General features: G+C 48.9%; 1 protein-coding gene across 2 annotated transcripts in view; it reads left to right on the forward strand.

The window, feature by feature from the left end:
* The window catches only part of PKNOX1 (PBX/knotted 1 homeobox 1), an 817124-nt gene that overhangs the window by 193278 nt on the left and 603210 nt on the right, over window positions 1–20636 (forward strand). For both annotated transcript variants that reach the window (XM_069635659.1, XM_069635660.1), the window contains one exon: window positions 13064–13191. In XM_069635659.1, coding sequence (XP_069491760.1) covers window positions 13064–13191 — 128 coding nt within the window. The remainder of the gene's footprint in view (window positions 1–13063; window positions 13192–20636) is intronic.

The raw sequence follows: 20636 nt of genomic DNA on the forward strand, positions 1-20636 counted from the left end.
TATAGTGCCTCCTGTTGGCAGTATTGTAGCTTCTTTGTATCTGCTTTGTATCTGCTTTGTATCTCTTGTGAGCCAGCATTTGCAATATTGCAATAGAACCCCTCCTGCACTGATGATCCTTTTCACTACATACCAACCGATCATCCACATACTGGACGATTTTGTGCAAAGCATCCGACTTCAATGTAATCTGTACTGGGGTCACATCTCTCAGTAACCCAACATCATGTGGATTAGCAGTCCATAATTATGCTGGCACATATCACATCTGAGTTACTACTGACCTCAGGGGGCACTGTACCTCCTTATACTGCACCATGATATCACAGGGGATGCAGATTCCCAAAATAATCTCCCCATTTTGCTCACTGTCCTCAACTCCCTTTTCATCATTTCCTTTAATTACACTGTTCGGTCTATACATAATATTGTGCGCCACTCGCACCCAACATGGTCTGTTCCAATTAGGACTACTCTTTTTTCTGACACTACTAGTCCTTGCAAACCTAATGACAATATTGTCCCTGCCACCATCTCGGGTGGCACCATGGGTCGGAAAATAAAATCTGTAGGCACTTGCCAACACTTTGTCACAATTTGAGGCACTTCATTTAGTAATACCTTAATACCATAACAAAATTATATATATATATAATATAATATAAAATCTGGTACCACAGGAACCCCATGTACTACTGACACCCTTGCTATTGCATTGATTATTACCATTGCTTGAGCAACACACATCCATGGAGTGGAACACACTTCCCCTTGTTCTGTGACTGATACTGAGCAGATCCCTACCCAACAAGTTCACTGGGGAACTCTCTGAATATAACAAGGGGGCTCGTACTATCTCCCCTCCCACTTTTATATCTAGCTCCTCAGTCTATGGAACTATAGAGATAGCCCCAGAAAATCCCTGCATGTAAAGAGTTTTTACCTGATAATGGAAAGTTCCCCTCCATGATGCATGATTTAGTTGCACCTGAATCTACCATAAATACAAATTGCTTGTTTCCTATTTCCTCTTCCACCAAAGGCTCCTCTTCAGGGTCTGTGGTTATCAATAGGATTGGACATGCACATGCTTTCTGTGGGCTGTCCTAATCAGAATATGTATTTGTCCTGGGGAATAAAAAAGGTCCGCCCCGTCATTGAAACTCCTTGGAATGGGGCACCTGTTCCCCCTGCCATTCTGTTAAACTGTGTTCCCTCACCCTGCTGTAGTTGTTGCCTTTACCGGTCAGCTTCATAAGGGAACTGATTTTGATCCCTAGCCAAATTGCTGTTGTCTCCTTCCTTGAGGCCCTTCGAACCCTAGCCCTGAAGGTGATGGCCCATAATTAAATCTCATCCCAGGCCTGTTCCTGCATTCCCTTACAAAATGCCCCCATTTCCCGCAAAACCAGCACTGTGATGTTCCCAATCCTCCTCCCCGAGGCCCTATCCTCCCAAAGTCTCCTGCTCTTGCTCCTCGAAATCCTCATTTCCCCCTTGGTGCTTCTTCATACTGCCACTGTGGGTTGGGGTACTGCACCCCCCTCCCCATTTTCCCTGTCCTCCTTCGCCCCATAGTGCTGCAGTTGTGGCATTCCCAATTTGAGTATCTCCTGTCCTTTCCCCCTGAGCCGGTGCCTTCACTGGTGCTTGAACGACAACCTTATTTAGTTTCTTTTCCACTAGTCTTGCCTCGTCAATTCACCGCTTCTGGACTGTCTCCCTGTCCCACTCCTTGATTCTCTTACAGTTGTGAACTATTATACTTTGTATCTCTGGCCACCCTTTAGCTTCAATTCCCACAATTGTATCTAGTGCCTTTGGGACCTCTTTTGGTAGTCCCCTCTTTACAATAAAATAGAAAAATTGTACTGTCTCAACTCCCCACATTTCCTTTAACTTAAGAATAAACCTAACTGGGTCCTCATCGCCCATTGTGCACTGCATTAAAGAATGTAAGTCAGGGGTATCTGGGTACATCCTTCGTAGGGCATTCCATACCCTTATCTCATCAAAGGCTGCTCCATCAAGTTCATTATCTGCAAGACTTATCCCAGCCCTTGCCCATATGTCCCCAGCCTGCTCCCCGACTATGGTGACCAGTAAACACTTCAAGTCTCCTGGTGCTAAGGCTACCCCTGCTGTTTGTTTTTCACATTCATAGATCCATTTACTAGCTCCGTCTATAAGCTGGGGGAGAGCTTTAGTCAAATTATTTCTGTCCATTTGAGGTCATGGCACATACTGCGTTATCCCTACTTCTTTGTGTTAGAGGCATCTGCATATCTATTTTGTTTTCTACCCGTTTAATATTCTGATCTTGTACTACCATGATTAAATCTGGTCTATTTCTTGGTCTGTCCCTCCCCACTGCCTCCTGTGACAGGGACAGGTTTCTTGCCGCCTCCTCTCCTTGATCTCCTTCTTGCCCCACCCCTTCATTATTTCTACTACCTCTATCTTCCCCTCCATTATCCCTTGCTTGTTCTACTTCTTGTCCCAGGACTGTCCATACACTCTTCCCATCATCTTTTTCAACACAAACATTTCTTATTGCCCCAGGGTTTAACCTGAACAAAAAATCTCCTGAATTCCAATCCCCTGTTTTCTGCTCCGGTACCCTTATTTCTGGTGATACTTCAGGCACTTGTAACCTGACCAACCTTTCCTGCAATGCTCTTAGCTCATTGTCAATGTCTACTTGGGTGCACTAATGCTATGGGCATATCAGCGCTTGTGGATGGGTTATATGGAGGTGCAAAAGCTCTGAAGTCCCCCCTCCTAGTTGCTAATCCTGTTGACACTCTCTCTACCTCTGGAGGATTATAGACTGGGTTTTCATACCCTACTGCAGGTTTAGGCGTTACAGGGTATATCCCCTTACATTGGATCTCTTTTTCACCTTCCTGATCTCCTATATCCCCAACTAATTTACAGAGATCTAGAATCTCTTCTCTTTTTTGGGACTTGTTCCCTTCATATTTTGCTGCTACAAAGATGGACGTTTCTTCTAGCATGTTTCTGTTATGGGAGTCATGTACTGGCCAGGAGCAGGAGGTCCCCCCTTCCTTTGTTTCTACTATCACGTGTTTATTTATTCTGTCACAGTGGCAGAACCCTATGCATGTATTTTATTGGTGTTTCTTCCTCCATAATGTTCCGCGCGTCCCTAATGCTTCACTTAAACCCTACTGCTATGCTGCACGTGCTTCAAAAATACAGATCAACCCACTTTTTCCCCCCACCCACTTTTACACTTTCTTCACTTTGGTTTCACACATACACATACACACCGTGACTCATCCACCTTCCTTCCTTTTTTACCACAAAAGACAGCGAGAGAAAATATAAAAATGTAATAGCATCCAGGCCCATTCCTTATATACCAAGCCACTACGTAATACCACTTAGTGCTTTTATCGTCCTAAGAAGAATACTGTGTGGTACTACCTCCCAGTCCTTATAAGCTGGGGATCCTTTTCCTTCCCTTTTTCATTATGAAAATTAGAAAAACAGAAAAATGTGACAATTTCAATACATGACCCACTTTTTATCCAATCTACTCAACACATCACCTGAAATCTAAACTATCCTATCCAATCTTATGCCTTATCACCAAAAGTCCTATTTTATACTTCATCACCAAAACTTCATCACCAAAAGTCCTATGCCATAATACATCACCAAGTCCTTATACCATTGACCTCGTACATTACCATAATATCTTTCATATCACCAATATATTAGACATCACCATACCATTCACATCACCAACACATACATGTTCCCATTTTGTTATCACCTGCAAGAGTATACTCACGTGGTCGTTGTTCACTCGGGCTTCCTCTGTTACAAAGTCACATGCTGGCCTGTCTTTCTGGAGCCACGCCCTGTTCCAGTGAGCAGAGAGGATTTCTTTTAAAATGGCTTCTACTAAAACCGCTCAGGAAACACATTTTATTTATTTATTTAGGGGACGGTCACTATAGTTGGGCGTGGCTGACTTGGCCTGGGGCTTCGCAAAGTCTGGGGGAAGACTGAGGTCATGTCGCGGTCACCACTGAAAGTGATCCCCAATTTACCCATAATCACCATAAACAATGCACACCTCTAGGGAATTAAGTCATGAATCTATCTTGCAGGTGATAACAAGACTTTAATCTTTACAGATCATGAGGATTAGGCAAATGGCATTTGGGGCCAGCATTCTGTTGTCGTCGCTGGCTCCCAGGTCCTGAATACTGATGCTGTGCCTGGTGCTTAAATACTCTTGACTTGGTACTGGATACCAGCAGAGCTCCTCCAAACGTGTCTTTCTTGCCATACAAGGGATGCTGCAGTGTCTCCAGTGTTGCATGGCCAGGTTCCCTGCTTTACATAATGCTGCATTAACCGGAATACTTTGTCCCTCTTGTTTAGCATAATTTACTATGTTATAAACATTCATACATAACACATCTTCACGCCAGTCTCTCAACACTTAACTCAACATAATTATATTTGATATGGTCCAGTAATTCATACAAAAAAAACCTGTTTGCCTAGTACTCTGTCGTGCTGAATCAAAGTCTACATTGGCTTGTGATCGACAGGAACAGTTGCCCAGCCAGTTTGTGCACTCTAGCCTGCATGTAGTCTATATTTAGCACAGCCTGACTTTTACTGTATGCTTTGAGCAAAGCTAACTTATAATGTACGTCAGTTTTCCATATAAATCCATCTACATAGTTGTTTGTACTTAGATTTCAATCCCAACTATCTTTATTTAGTGACCCTCCTCCCCCCTGGACTCTTGCATGGCTTAGAAAACAGTTAACAGAAGCTTTGCCTAATTCAAAAGCGCTTGGAAAGTTTGGAAATGTACGAAAGCACTAGGCTCCTTCCCAACATATCTGACTGGGAGTGATCATTACTGCTTCCTGCCTCTTCCTCATCTCAGTTTTTGGCATACCGTTCCTTATGTGATGATACGGAATTACTTGAAGTAGGTTTGGCCAGTGGTTGAGGGGGGAGTGTTACAATATGCCATCAGGGCATTTGGAATGGAGGGAACATCCCGAAAAGGGAATGCAGGATTGGAGACTCCTTCCAATTATGTCATGTTATTCCCCTGAGGGTTGCCTCCCCCCGTTTGGTCCTTCCTCATATAGCCGCTCTCAGGGTCAGAATCAAGTAGCGGTTACCGTCCCCTGGCTACATGGGGTGAAGCCACACCCGGAAAAGTGATGACATCATTAGATTCATCACAGTTTCATTAAGTCATCTTAAGTATACCTAGGTGTCTGCAAAATGCAGTGCACTTTCACAGGCATACCTAGGCACAGTAGTGTATTATTATTATTATTATAATTCTAATTGTTGCTTTTATAATGCAAGTAATACCGAAGAGGTTTCTAAGAGTAACCCGGGATTCAAACCTGTGTTGCCCTGTGTCGTCTTGCTTCCAAGACGAACGGGTCGCCACTGAGCTAGATTACCCGTGTATAAAAGAGGCAATTACATGCATGGCCGTAGGGATGCCTAGATGTGAGTATAAGGCAATGCACCTAGATGAGACACAATATTGTATGAAATTAAATACTTAATTCATTATCTTGGGGACTCATGGGTGTGATTACAGTACAACGTCCTTTCACAGGGACACGATTGATTTCATGCACATCACAGACCCTCCAGGATATTGCGCTATGAAATGGGAATTTTTGTGGCACATTTCTGATTGACTGGAGGGTTTAAGATTGGCACATTGCAGGAAAGAGTCAGTGTGCAAGGCTACAAGAGAACCATGGTGTCATTATTTGTACCTAGGAAGAGTTCTTGATGTCTTTGGCTTGGCAGAACAGTGGTTGTTTTGGCTACATTTTTGATTTAATGTGCTTGCCCATTCAATATTATTAACAGTATTGATCATTATCAGTTGTAATATTTAAAATATTCCCATTCTATGTTCTCAAATCCCCCAAGCACCTCTCTGACCAACACACCTCGTACGTCTCACCAATTCCCCATCACAACTTGCATTCCCAAACCTCTTACTCTGTCATACACATACTCACATACTCTGTCACACTACCAAGTCACAGTTCACTCTCCCCAGTCCCTGACACACTCCAAATCATACTCCCAACTCACACTTTACACCCCCACAATTCCTCCCGCAGTATACAGTACTTTATTCTTTCACACTCTTCCCTCATCCTTTCTCCCAGTCTGCAGCTCACTGCCTCTTTCTGGCAAAGTGATCCCTCTCTGCTTTTTGGCCCACTGCTCCCACTTCTTTCTGTACCTCTGCTCCCTCTTGGATTTGTGGCCTGCTATTCCCTCTCAGAATTCTGGCCCCACCGCTCTACTGCTTCCTCTCTGCTCTCTTCCCCACTGCATCCAACTCTGACCCACTGCCCTCCCTCTGCTTCCTTGTCTACCACTCCACATCTCAGCCATCACTCCCCCTCTCCCTCCTTTTCCTCTCATATTGTGACCATTTTTTAATTTAAAAAAAATGTAGATTTTGGCATAGATCCGCAAAAAGTTCACTATGTAAAAATAGAGGAGAGGATATGGTATTTTTAGATAACCCATTTTGGCAAATGAGCAGGTCACCATATTCTCCAATGTGGCCTGGCATTTCCACAGGCTGAGCTGTAGCGCAAACGATACCCTGACCGGCCGCCGTGAATACGTCCATGTTGGAAGCGCTTTCCCGACAATGTTCTACAGGGTCCCAGCGCGTTTGACTGTGACAGGCCCTTAACAGGCCCGCCACTGTAAAATGTGAACCAAATGAACACATTTCGAGGGGATTGGGTCCTCCGACTTATTCCATATCTATGACGGTAATCACCACAGCTGTGCTGCTTCGGAAAATCTTTCTGCGTCCTGCATCGATGACATCGATACGCCGCCCTCGAGGACCTCCTCCGATGGCTGACGTCACTGGATGTTATAAGTAGGACGCACGACGCCCGTAGACTCAGTTCCGTTTTTTCTGCGGGCGTGTTTGCTTCAGAGATCTTGAGCGCCTCGACTCTTTGGAGTTTCGGTTCTTTCGGTTCTTAGAACCTGTTCGTTTGTGAGACGTTTTCGAGATGTCTTCCTCTTCTTCCACCCTGCGTCCGGGCTTCAAGAAGTGTGGGGACTGCGGGTCCAAGATGTCGGTGACGGATTCGCACAGCGCCTGCCTCTGGTGCCTCGGGGAGGTCCATGACACAGATGATTGTGTCGACTGACAGTCGCTTACGTCCAAAGCCTTGCGGGAGCACAAGAAGAAACTGTCGGTCGGTAAGGTGTCCAAGCCCCGGAAGTTGAGGTCCACAGGGCTTTCGACAGACGATTCGAGGGGCGACTCTCCGCATCGTCGTCGGAAGTCCGGTGGGTCTCGGTCCCGGAGTGGGTCCCGCCACTCCTCTGCCTCTTCGAGGCACTCCAGGAAGCGCTGTCATCGGTCGCCTTCCCCGTCCTTGTCCGAGGCCTCCGCCCGTCGCCGGGTCGCTTATCCCACCAAGCATGCGACTCCGGAGGAATGGGCTTCCTTTGGTAAGAAAATGCTAGCGATTCTCGAATCGCAGGGCACTGGTCTGTCCACGCCTCCGAGTGGTGTCGGGTGTGATCGGACTAGAGACACCGCTCGTACGCCTTCGGGCTCGGGTGGTCGGCACGATTCGCGGGAACAGTCCCGCTCGGACAAGGGGAATCGTTCTAGTCATGACCGTTCCAGGTCCCGGTCCTCGACGCGCTCGAGACCGCGTACCTGTGACGTCTTCGAAGAAGACGTTGACGCCGAGGTCGGCGAGGGACTCTCTCGAGGCTCCACCTCCGAGGAAGTCGTCGACGCCATTGGCGCCCAGGCTGTCGAAGGGCACGCTTGGGGCTCTGCCCTTGTGGCCTGTGCTGGCGCTGTCGATGCTGTCGGCGCCACGTTCGGTGTCGACGCCGATTCACTCGACGCCTTTCGAGGCTGTTTCGACGGGGGTATCCTGGGGTACGGTGGAACCCCTAGAAAGGCTAAGGCCAAGCAAGCTTTGTTCCCCATTCTGTGCCCCCTTTCCACCATCTTGAGTACAGTTCTGAGGTGGATGAGGGCTCTGATGAGGGCATGGTTCCTGATACGGTGCCAGATGGGATTCTCTCGGGACATAGTCAGATTGAGGACCTGCGTCAGTCCCTGCACGACGCCAGTGGTCTGGACACCTCTCCGGAGGTGGAGTTTTGTAGGCCTGAGCATGGCACCAATGCCGACTCCTCGTACCGGCGCCTTATTTCTAGGGTCACCGAGTACTTGGGGTGGTCTGCTCCCCCAGGGGATTTTCTTCAGGATGACCTCACGGATATCCTCGACCAAGGTCCACCAACTGACCCGGTACTGCCGTTCCATATGGCTTTACAGAGGAGGGTGGCGGCAGCGGCTTGGACTGCTCCGGAGAGTCTCCCGGCAGTGGGCAAGTCTTTGTCACAAAACTACCGCCCAGCCAGTAGCGACCCCTGCTACTTGACCAAGCACCCCACTCCGGAGAGTTTGGTGGTGCAGGCGGCTACGGCCCCAGCAAAGCACGCATTGTATCCTACCATCCCTCCTGATGGGGACGACAAGCGTTTTGATGGTTGGGCGAAGAAAGTATTTTCTTCAGGGGGTATGGCTCTTCAGGCTGCCAACTCCGTATGTGCCTTGTCACGTTTCACGCACACTCTGTGGAACTGTGTTTCCTTAGTGGCTGAACACATTCCCGAAGGGGACGAACGGATGGTTTTCTTGCTATGGTCCAGGGTGGCAAGGATGCCATGTGTGAGGCTGTTCAGTCGGGTTTGGACATGGCAGATTGCATCAGCCGGTCCATGGCGGCAAGCACCGTAATACGCAGGTTTGCGTGGTTGCGGAAGTCGGGGTTTGCTCCTGATGTGCAGGCCCGGCTCCTCAACATGCCCTCAATGGTGTCCATCTTTTTGGCAGCAAGGCTGACGAGAGCCTTGAGAGGTTGCAGACCTCCAAAGCTGCAGCAAAGTCGTTGGGCGCTGCAGTTCGCCAACGTCTGCCTTTTCGTCCTAGGGGACAGCAATGGAGGGGAGGTTCCTTTTCGTTATTACTCATCCTTTGGTAAAGCGAGAGGAGCTGCCAGTCAAAGGGGCCACAGTAGGAGTGCCAGAGGTGGAAAGCAAGGTACTCGAGGTGCCAAGGCCGCTCGGCAGTTGCCTCTTTGCCCTCAGGCAACGCCGCAGCCGCTTCAGCTCAGTCATGAGGCCATGTCCCATGGTTCGCCAGTTGGGGGAAGGCTGGCACAGCATCTTGTCGAATGGCATGCCATTACTTCAGATGTGTGGGTGCTGGAGATCATAGCCCATGGCTACTGTCTTCCCTTTCAGCAGAGGCCTCACAACAATCTACCGGGGAATCTCTCGTTGAAGAGTCCGCTCCTTGTGCAGGAGGTTCAAGCCCTGCTAGAGAAAGGCGCCATAGAACTGGTGCCTGTAGCGGAGAGGAACAAGGGATGGTATTCCCCTTATTTTTTTATTTCCAAGAAAGACGGGGGATTGAGACCCATCATGGACTTGCGCGGTTTGAACAAACTCCTCAGGAAGGACAAGTTCAAGATGGTTACTCTTTCTCAAGCCCTCCAGGACCTTCAACTTCAGGACTGGTTGGTGTCTCTTCACCTCAAGGACGCTTATTTTCATGTGCCGATCCATCCAAAGCACAAAGCACAAGAAGTACCTGAGGTTCGCGGTTGGCGACTCGCACTTTCAGCTTCGGGTCCTGCCGTTCAGGTTGACCTCCGCCCGAGGGTCTTCACCAAGCTCATGGTAGTGGTGGCAGCGCATCTCAGGAAAGGGGGGATTCACGTCTACCCCTACCTGGACGATTGATTGGTCAGGGTGCGCTCTCCCAAGCAAGTCCTGGATCATCTGTCCATCACCTGCCACTCCCTCCACAAGCTGGGCTTCTCCCTCAACTTAAAGAAGTCCCACTTGACGCCAACTCAGAGGCTCCAGTACATCAGAGCAGTGCTCGGCACGTCCCTGGGGCAGTGTTTTCCTCCCCAGGTGAGAGCTCATCACATTCAGCAGATGGTGCTAAAGTTTCAACATGCCCAGAGTCTCCCTGCGTTCGAGTTCTTGAGATTGCTCGGCCTCGTGGCATCCTGCATTCTTCTGGTGCCAGAGGCCAGGTTGCGAATGAGATCTTTGCAATGGGCACTCAAGCTCCAGTGGTCTCAGTCCTCCGGCAGGATGTCAGACCCCGTTCAGGTGCCGCCCTCGGTCGCCCAGGACCTTCTGTGATGGGCCGTCAAAGGCAATCTGATGAAGGCGGCTCCATTTTGGCTACCCTGGCCGGAGGTGACGATCGTGACGGACGCATCCCTCATAGGATGGGGAGCTATTGCCAACGAGTCAGCGGTCGTTGGTCTCCGTCAGAGTCCAGACTTCATATCAGTCTGTTGGAGCTGAGTGCCATCAGGCTTGCCCTGAAGGCTTTTCTGCCGACTGTGCGAGGAAAGAATGTCCTGATCCTGACGGACAACACAGTGGCCATGCACTACCTCAAAAAAAGGGGGGGGGCAGGGTCACTTCCTCTGTGCAGGGAGGCGATGCAGCTCTGGTTCTGGGCACTCCAGCAGGAAGTTGTGATCTCTGCAGTTCATCTGGCCGGAGACGAAAATGAGACGACGGACGCTCTGAGCAGGCAGAGCGCGATCTCTCACGAGTGGGAGTTGGCTCAGGAGATTCTCCTGGAGATCTTCGACCTTTGGGGGACCTCTCAAATGGATCTCTTTGCCTCCAGTGTCAACCGGAAGTGCGAAAGGTTCTGCTTGCGGGAATTTCCTCCAAGAGGAGCCTTAGGAGACGCGTTTGTGGTGGAGTGGTCATTCCCACTGCTGTACGCGTTTTCTCCAGTCCCCGTCATCCCGCAAGTGCTGCAGAGGTTACGGAGGTTCGGTTCCCAGATGATCCTCATTGCTCCGGCATGGGCCCGGAGGACGTGGTACCCGGACCTTCTCGACTTGTCCATCTGCCCTCCACGTCGTCTTCCCTACCGAGACGATCTGCTCTCACGGGAGGGGGGGTCAGGTTCTCCATCCAGAGGTCAGATCCTTCACGCTTGGTTGAAGACGTGATGGAGGTGGTGCTTTCGGCCAGAAGGGCCGCAACAAAGTCCCTGTGCCGTTGCCGTTGGAGAAAGTTCTGCGACTGGTGCAGGGTTAAGAATGCGGATCCGTTTTAATGTGACATTCCTGTGGTTCTGTCTTTTTTGCTTTATTTAGCCCACAGGGGCTTGCAAGTGGGTACCGTTAAAGGTTACCTGGCGCGCTGTCCATATTTAAGCGTTCGTCTGAAGAGTGTTCTTATTTTAAACTCCCTTTAATTTCTCAGTTTCTAAAAGGGCTCACTAATGTGTTCCCTCTGTCACCTTTCCAGGTGCCCGGTTGGGATTTGAACCTTGTCCTCAAGCTTCTGATGGGTGCTCCGTTTGAGCCTTTGCATTCTTGCCCTTTGAGACTGTTAACTCTTAAAACTGTATTTTTGGTTGCGGTCACTTCCGTTCGCAGAGTGAGTGAGTTACAGGCACTTTCAGTTAAGCCACCCTTCACTGTATTTCATAAGGACAGGGTTGTCCTTAGAGTTCGTCCTTCCTTTCTTCCGAAGGTGGTGTCGGAATTTCATTTAGGCCAGAAGGTTATTCTTACGGCATTTTATCCTCCTCTGCATCCTGGTAAGGAAGAGGAGAGGCTCCATAGGCTGGTTACGCTGCAAGGCGTTTGGGACAAGCGGTTACTAAGCAGACTTTGTCTCGCTGGATTATTCTGGCAATTTCTGAATGTTACCGCTTGGCGGGTAAGGACCCGCCGGTCGGCTTGCGGGCCCATTCTACCAGGGGTATGGCTGCCTCTACTGCCCTACAGAGGGGTGTTCCTATTCTTAACATCTGTGATGCAGCCACCTGTGCTTCGGTCCATACTTTTGTACGTCACTACTCCCTCGATTCTATCCGTGGGCAGGATCTGGCCTTTGGCAAGGTGGTCCTTTACTCTGCAATTTGATTGGGCATTCTAAATTTCTGTATTCTAAATTCTTTTCCCACCTCCTTGCGTTGGTACTGCTTTGGGAGTCTGTCATAGATATGGAATACGTCAGAGGACCCAATCCCCTCGAAGAACAAGTTACTCTCTTACCTGTTAACGTTCCTTCGATGGGATGGTCCGATGATGTATTCCATATCCCTCCCTCCCTGCCTTCCCCGCTGCAGAATTCCTTATGCGATTGCAGCTTACGTTTCCGCAAGGCTTTGTGTGGTCAGACTGGCAGAAGACTGGTGCCGCACGTTCTGGGGAAAAAACTACAACTGAGGCTATGGGCGTCGTGTGTCCTACTTCTAACATCCAGTGACGTCGGCCGTCGGAGGAGGTCCTCGAGGGCGGCGTATCGACGTCATCGACGCAGGATGCAGACGCCGAAAGATTTTCTGAAGCAGCACAGCTGTGGTGATTACTGTCATAGATATGGAATACGTCGTCGGACCATCCCATTGAAAGAACGTTAACAGGTAAGAGAGTAACTTGTTCTTCTATCCCGTTTGAGGAACAGAAATGCAAGTGAGACAGCAGCGGTTTATACCTTTGCTGTCTCACTTGAAAAAAATGAAAGAAATTGCATGACAGGGACAGGAAAGACCCTGTCATGCAGTGCCCCCCCTCTGCGCCTTTTCAAAGCAGGCGCAAAGGGTTGTCCAATATTTCAGCACATTTAAAAGCGCATCTTGTTTTGTAAATTTGGGATGCGCTAACGCCCCCTGTTTTTCACGAAGGGGGTGAAAAAGGCCCTCTGAATGGGATCATATAAGATGCACCCATTCAGATGGCCTTTGGGGATTGGACGGCTCTTTTAAAACTGCCGTATTTGTGCTTTAAAAAAAAAGAATGCTGTTTTTTGCTGCATTTTGCAGGATCGCAAAATCGCTATAAGTTTGGGGGGTCTGACCTCACAAAGTAAATCATCTGTTGGCTCTTGCATATTAAGCGGATAATTACTCAAGTCGCTGCAGCCATGGATTCAACCATTCACTCTTCTTTTTCAGATGCAAGTGGTCAGTGACTTGAAAACTGAACCAGAGCAAATCTGCTCTGATACAGCAACAGGTGGGGTGAGCCCCGTTCATGTGCCACCTCAGACGCCGATGGACGCAGACAAGGACTCCATATACAGGTACTGGTACATCACGCAGCAACTGGGGCACTTCTTATGAGAATGGGAGGGCCATAATACTGGGCCTTTTGTTATGAATTGATTAATTTTACTTAGATTAGGTCAGTAGTTAGTTCAAATCTTTATTTTGAAGGTTAAATCCATCATAAAAGAATACAATACAAAGTTAAAACAGTCCAATACAAACATAATAATAAAACCCATACAGAATATAAAAACAAGTAATTGTTCTGATGGCATTCTTGATTGAGTAATAAAGCCCCGTCTATGAATGAGTAGACTGCATAAGCAGCTTCTTTGTTCAGTAAAGAACAAAGGTATTATTCACATCAGATTTTGTTCTACAGTTGTTCTTTTAATAATGCAACAAAGAGCCTTAAGCTGAAGTTATGTGAAAGCGAGCTAAAGAATAAAAAATGAGGGAGGTCACCCTGAAGTTTATTATTGCAAGTGTAGAGGAGCAGACGTATGCGTCACTGATAGACTCTGCCCCCCCGTGCGCTGAGCTTTGGTGTGAATATTGGACCCATGTGAGACCTTGTGTGCTGTTAGTGTGGTTTATGTGTTTGTTTGTTGTTGCAGTGTGGTGAAGTGCGTGCGATTTGCTGAGCTAGATGGCTGTATGTATTTTCGGGTGAGTTAGGTATGCAGAGAATTGAGCATAGTGTTAGTGGGTTATATGTCTTAGTCCTGATAATTCTTGTTCTATGTATGCAGTTGTCCTATAGGTAGGCATATTTTCCCTTTTTCCTGCCCATCTAATTGTTATGAATGATGGCGTGGCCCGTTACCAGCTGTGTTGTTTGAACTTAGTGTAATAGGTAGGGGCGTGTCTTGTCCCCCACTCTGGTACTGGTGCTGTAGTTTGCATTCACCCATTCCCTTGTTATATATTTTCTGTCGGTGGTCCATTGTTGCCTGTGTGTAGTTTGTAGGACAAGGTGTTATTGATATATGATGCCTGACCTTCCATCCTGACCCATCTGATCTTTCTTTGGTATTGTTATAACGTATCTTATCTCTCAGTTGGTAAATTGGTATGCCTTTGATTGTTCTTCCTTAACTGTTTATGGGCGGTAAATTAGGGGTTTGGGAGGATCTGTTTCTTCTCTCATCGTTGTTTCAGCTGTGTATATCCACCATAGGAGTTCTTCTGGTTATGGGTTGAAGAGCCATGGTTTGAGGAATTTTCTTAATAGGAGGTGATTTCTTGTGTTACGCATGTTCTTTGGTAGCTCGTTCCAGGTTTTTGGAACAAGGTGAAAGAAAGAAGAACCTCTGAATTTTCTTTTGTTGTAGGGTTTTTGGTTCCAAACGGATGTCGTTGCTCGATCTTAGTGTCCTTTTAGGGCGGTGTAGGCTTAATTTGTCTCTTAGGAAGTCTGCACCTTGGTCGTGGATTTCTCTGTGCGTAATGCACATTGATCTGAACTTGATTCACTGTTTTATTAGTAGCCAGTGTTGTGTTGTCAGCGTTGGTGTGATGTGATCTCTTCAGGGTAGTTTGAGGAGCAGTCTGGCCGCCGCATTTTGTATGCATTGTAGTTTTTTTAGAAGTCGTTCAGGCATGCACAGATACAGGCTATTGGCGTAGTCTACTTTGGACATGACGAGATTGATGAAGGTGAGGTTTTTTTTTTCTTCAAAATATACATTTTATTCAAATATTAATCAATAACAGTGAAACAAATTGAACAGTAGACAACGGAATTAGCACAAGATTGTGATGACAGTTAATTACAGTGGAAGAATAGATATTAGAAGGTGAGGTTTAGCATGCAACTCATTCATAGCAATATTCTGGTAGGAAAGCAATGATGGAGGGGGATATTTCTATATTGGGCCGGGCTATAGCCGTGCGGAGTTCAGTTCAGCCAGCGGACACTAGGCGGTTTTAGTGTGAGGGCTGGATAACGGTCCGCATAGTCCATAAATGGGGCCCAGGTGTTCCGGAAGGGATTGAGGTTGCCCAGGCGAATTGCAGTGACTCTTTCCGCAACAACAATGTCCCAACACTTAGCCCACCATAGCGGGATGGAGGGGCCCTCGTGGTGCTTCCAAAGACGGGTGAGGGCGATCTTGGCCGCCAATAGTAGATGAGCGCGTAGGCGGGCTGCGTTTCCTGACATCGGCAGGCTCCCCTCCCCCGAGTCTCCCAGTAAAATTATTCCAGGGTCCCACGGGATATTGAGGCCTGTTATTGCTCGGATATGCATCAGAAACCCCTTCCAATAGTGCACCGCTTTAGGGCAGTCCCATAGTAGATGGAAAAGCGACCTCTCTTGCTCACACCCCCTCCAGCAGTTCGGTGAGGTCCTCACGCCCGCTTTATGCAGTTGGGATGGTGTAATATAGTACCTAAAGCATACTTTATATCCCCCTTCCCTATTAGTAACACACTGGGTACTCCTGTGGAGTCTTGACCAAATCTTGTCCCAGGCCTCAGGGTCCAGGGGGCGCCCCAAGTCCCGCTCCCAGTTCAGCATGTACCTTTCCTTCGATTCAGGGTTGGCTTTTTCTAAGAGTTTGTAGAGGGTGGAGATATCCCCTCTTGGAGGGGATGCCGTTAATGATAGTTCGAGGGGTGTTAAGTCCCTGGAGCCTCGCTCTCTGACGGAGCGTTGCGAGATCTAGTGCCGGATCTGAGTATACCGGAATCATTCCTCCTCGGTGATGTTGAACTTTGTCTTACAGTTCTCAAAGGAGAGCGGCTGGCCTTCATTTAAAAAGTCTGAGATTCTATGGAGGCCGCCCTCTGACCATTTGGCAAAGCTTTGGAAGCAAAGGCCGGGGGAGAAGCCAGGGTTGCCCCAGATTGGGGTCAGCAGGCCCAGCGAGCTTTTAATTCCCCACTTTCTATTTGCAGCTTTCCAACTGTCCACTGTATTGCAAGTTGCTGGAGGCGGAGACACTGCAGGTGGGGCTTTCTGGGACTGGATGTGAGGCAAGTCTGACGAGGGGGACGTGCACCATGCTTCTTCCAGTTGCAGCCAGGCTGGGCGATCCCCTGAGCGAGTCCATGTGATGGCGTGCTAGAGTTGAGCTGCGCGCCGATATCTAGCGATGTCCGGGACCCCCAGACCTCCAAGATGTCGGCTGCGGGTCATGATTTTCCTGGCGATACGGGGTCTCTTCCCTCCCCAAATGAATTTCATAATATCGCACTGTAAAGCGGCAAGGTCCGCTTCGGGGATATGAGTTGGGACCGCATGGCAATGATGTAGCACTCTGGGGAGTAAGTTCATTTTTACAGCGGCTGCCCGGCCCAGACACGAGATCTCCTGTTTATCCCACTGCTTCAGGTCTGAACGTAGCGTTTTAAATAGCTGAGGGAAGTTGTGTTTGTAGATTAACAAGCTGGATTTGGGGATTTGGACGCCCAGATGCTCCGAGGTGTGAGCCCACGGGATTGGCAGATCGGGACATAGGGTATTTCCCTGGCGCCTTGGGAGGTTAATCGGGAGGACAGAGGACTTATCATAGTTCACCCTGAACCCGGAACATGCCTAGAATGCTTCTAGTTCTTCGAATAGAGGTTGCAGCAAGCTGGATCGATCGGTGACGGTGAAAAGTACATCATCGGCGTAGAGCACCACTTTATGTTCAGTCCCACCCACCATGACCCCCTTGATATTGTGATTGAGGCGGATTCTCACGGCAAACGGTTCCATCGATAGGGCAAACGCCAAGGGAGATAGCGGGCACCCCCTGGTGGGTCCCTCTGGATATAGGGATGCTCGTCGATTACCTCCCATTGACACAGAGTTGCATTGATGGGTGTACGTAGCATGCCATTAACCAAGTTATAAAGTTGTGACCAAGGCCCATATGAGAAAGAGTGTTCCGAATGAGGTCCCAGTTCACTAGATCAAACGCCTTATGTGCGTCGAGGGAAATTACTAGGAGCAGAATTTTCATTCTGTTCGCGGACTTGATTATGTTAAGTGTACGCCTGATATTATCATGAGTCCCTCTGCCCGGGATAAAGCCTGTTTGATCTTTGTGAATTAACTCTGGGAGGATCCTAGCTAGTCTAGCTGCTAGAACCTTGGAATCGTTTTTCCCGTCGGTGTTCATTAGGGCAATTGGCCTATATAAGGCTGCTTGCTCGGGATCCTTTCCCGGCTTCTGCAGTAGGATGGTAGTTGATTCGGCCATGGAATGTGTTACCTTTTTTGTAGATAGAAATGAGTTGAATAGTACTGCTAATTGTGGGGTCAGGATGTGAGCGAATGATTTATAAAACTTAGGCGTGAGCCCATCCGGGCCTCGGGCGGTGTTCTTAAGCGATTTGATGGCTTCTAAAATTTCCTCTGAGGAAATTGGTGCTTCCAGGGAGTCTAGGGGGGGAAGTAAACGTGGGGGTGTGAAAAAATTCCAAATAGCACTGCTGTTGGGCTCTAACCTCCTGATATGTGGGTGGACCTTGCATGACCGCTTTATGGTGGTCCGACAGGGTTTCGATTATGTCTGAGGTAGTACATTTGCTTAACCCATCTGACCCCTTAAGACTAACAATGTTGTTTCTGGTGTGGGTTTTTCGCAATTTGTAAGCTAGCAACCGGTTCGCCTTATTACTTTTGTGATAATAGAATTGTTTCGTATATGCCAGAGCCTTCGCCGTGCGGTCGGCCCAGTGCGTCTCCTGAGCCATTCTCGCCTTTTTTAGCTCCCTGCCCGCCTTTCTAGAGTATTGGGTCTTAAGGTCATTTTCTAGGGAGGATAGTTTGGACTCTAGAGCTTGTGTGAGGATTTTGGAGACTCGAAATTGCTCGGAGGCTGCACTAATAAATACCCCCCTTATGACTGGCTTCATGGCCTCCATAACAGCCCAATTGGGGTTTCGGGGTTCTGATTTTCCTTGAAATAGTTGACCAATGCTGCTTCTGCCTCGCCCTCGCCCCTGATCGCCTGATCTAATAGCAAGGTGTCGTTAAGTTTCCAGGACCTAGGAGGGGGGTACGGGCCTCCCAAGATAGAGCGGTCTGCCGAGACGGGCGCATGGTCGGACACCATTCTTGTGTGGATTTCGATATTACTAAAGCATGGGAATAAGGTGCTGGTGGCCAGTAGTACATCAATTCCGAAGTGACCTCTGTGTGCGTTTGAGAAGAACGTGTAATCGTGAGTGTCGGGATTGGCTACCCTCCATATGTCGACCGTGCCCGACTCTTTAAGAAATCTGGCAAATGCAAGGGCTCGGAAAACGTCAGGGTGGGATGGGGGAAGGGACTTGTCCTTTGTGGGATCAGGGACTAAGTTAAAGTCCCACCCGACTAGGAGATACCCTGTGGTAAAAGTTAATAGCCGGGGGAGTAACTCTTCTACGAATTTGTCCTGATTTGCATTTGGGCGTAGATCCCAGCAATTGTGATTGGCTGTTCTGCAATGAGGCCTTGGATGAAAAGGTATCTGCCCGATGGGTCCTTTTTGACTGTGGGGTTGGATAGAGGGAATTTGTCGCTTAGTAGGACCGCCACCCCCCGCTTTTTCTCACCACTAGAGGCAAAGAAGCCCTGTTTAAAGCGCTTGAATTTGATTGTGTTCGTCGGCTGGCAAGAGATGAGTCTCCTGGAGAATTACTATATCCCCGTTTAAAGCCGACAGCCTGTGCTCCACCGATTTGCGCTTCCTGGGGGAGTTAAGACCTTGGACATTCCAGGTCAGGATGCGGACCTCCCTAGCGTCGTCCGGGCCTATTAGTTCTGGGTACGAAGCAAGTGTTGTGCGGGTGATCTATGTAAGGGCTGCAAGGCTTTGGAGTCTTCCTGAGGAAGCGCAATGGTGTGCTACAATTACCGCTGTCTACGAGTAAAACTATAACCGTTAACTGGGGCTTCTGGGGAGTTAAACAGTTCCTTTGGCTCAAAACTACCCCCCCCCCCCAAAACTGAGAATGAGACCATAAAGCTCATTCGTGGGGTTACTGGTGGATCCCGTCGTCAGGAGTTGCATCCCGCTAAATGAACAGAAAAACCGCCCAGTACATGGGGTGATAAACCCAGGGGCTGTGTAGAGAACAAGTGCCTGAGGCTGTGTGCCAGAGTGCAAGTCTATTGGTGTCCCCCAGGGTGCTAGGAGTTGGCACAGTACCTTTAGTGTAAAATGAGAGGAGGCTAGGGAGCTCAAGGAAATCTGAAGGCGCAGGGGATCGCCAAGTGGGGAAAGACATTGATCTGGCGGGCCGGCAACAGGGAGACATGTGAGGGCCTCTGATCAGTCCGGATTACGCTGCTTCCGGGGGCCCCGTGGCCTGCGCCGCCCACTAGCACGGGACCAGCGATTGGACATAGGCGAGCCGGGTTGGGATTGAGAGCAGGTGGCATGGTCAGAGTCCTCGTCTGTTGGTCTTATTCCCAGAAATTGGCCCGCCTCCTTGGGGCTCAGGATTTGCTTGCGCATACCCTCACATTCGAAGCACAGAGATGTGGGGTGACCCCATCTGTATTGTATTTTCTTTTCTTGAAGCCATTCCTTGAGGTTACGAAGGGCTCTCCTTTTCTGGAGGGTTATGCTTGCAAGGTCTTGGAACATTGCAATGTTTGCGCCTCTGAAAGTGATTTGTTTCAAGGACCTGGCCTCTCTCATTATTTCCTCTTTAACCCCGAAAAAGTGAATCCGGGCGAGAACATCCGGCGGAGAGGTTGAGGCTTGCCTAGACACCGTGCGATGGACTCTGTCGATTTCCAGCGGGGCGCTGTCAGGAAGAGTTATAATGGACCTAAGTAGGTCTTTAACGAAGCTCTCGAGATCTGCATTGGTGATTTAAGTGGGGATTCCGCGGATGCGAATATTATTACACCGGGAGCCGTTCTCACTGTCCTCCTGCTTGGACTCGAGTGCGTCGCATCTGGCTTCCAGGGTTGCTATTCTATTTAAGCCGCACTCCAGTTCGAAGGTGCTGTCCCATAGGCCATTTTCCACCTCCTCAGTGCGCTTTTCCACTTCCTCCACTCTTCTGTCTAGAGATGCGATCTTTTTGGTAACCTCCTCTGTGCCTTTTTGGATCTTTTTGGTGAGGGCTACTAGGAGGTCTTTTAAGTCTGTTTTGGTGGCGAAATGCTCGACCTGCGGATGCTCCGGTGAAGGGAGGGTCAGTTTTGCTCGCCTTATTCTGGCCAGAGTTGGACATTATTGCTGCAATGTCTGCTTGTTTCGTCGCTTTTCCACTCTTCGGCATGGTTCTACCGAGTGGTGGAGGCGGATGAGGGCAGCTGCCGCAGTATCGTCTAATAGTCCGCACAGAGATGCCGGGCCTAGCCCAGCTGAGCAGATCTGGTGCCGGGGAGGAATGGCAAGCCCCACTTCGCTGAAGGTCAGTTCAACAGGTGCGGGCGATGGGGATGAGCGCAAAATGGTTTTGTGGGCTGCCCAGCGACCTGTTCTTTGCGGCGCTGATGGGAGGACCCGGGAGGTCAGGCTTCGCAGGTGAGGAGAAGTGATTG

The sequence above is a fragment of the Ambystoma mexicanum genome, chromosome 7p (genome assembly GCF_040938575.1).
Source record: "Ambystoma mexicanum isolate Mex_15411 chromosome 7p, UKY_AmexF1_1, whole genome shotgun sequence".
Classification (NCBI taxonomy): domain Eukaryota; kingdom Metazoa; phylum Chordata; class Amphibia; order Caudata; family Ambystomatidae; genus Ambystoma; species Ambystoma mexicanum.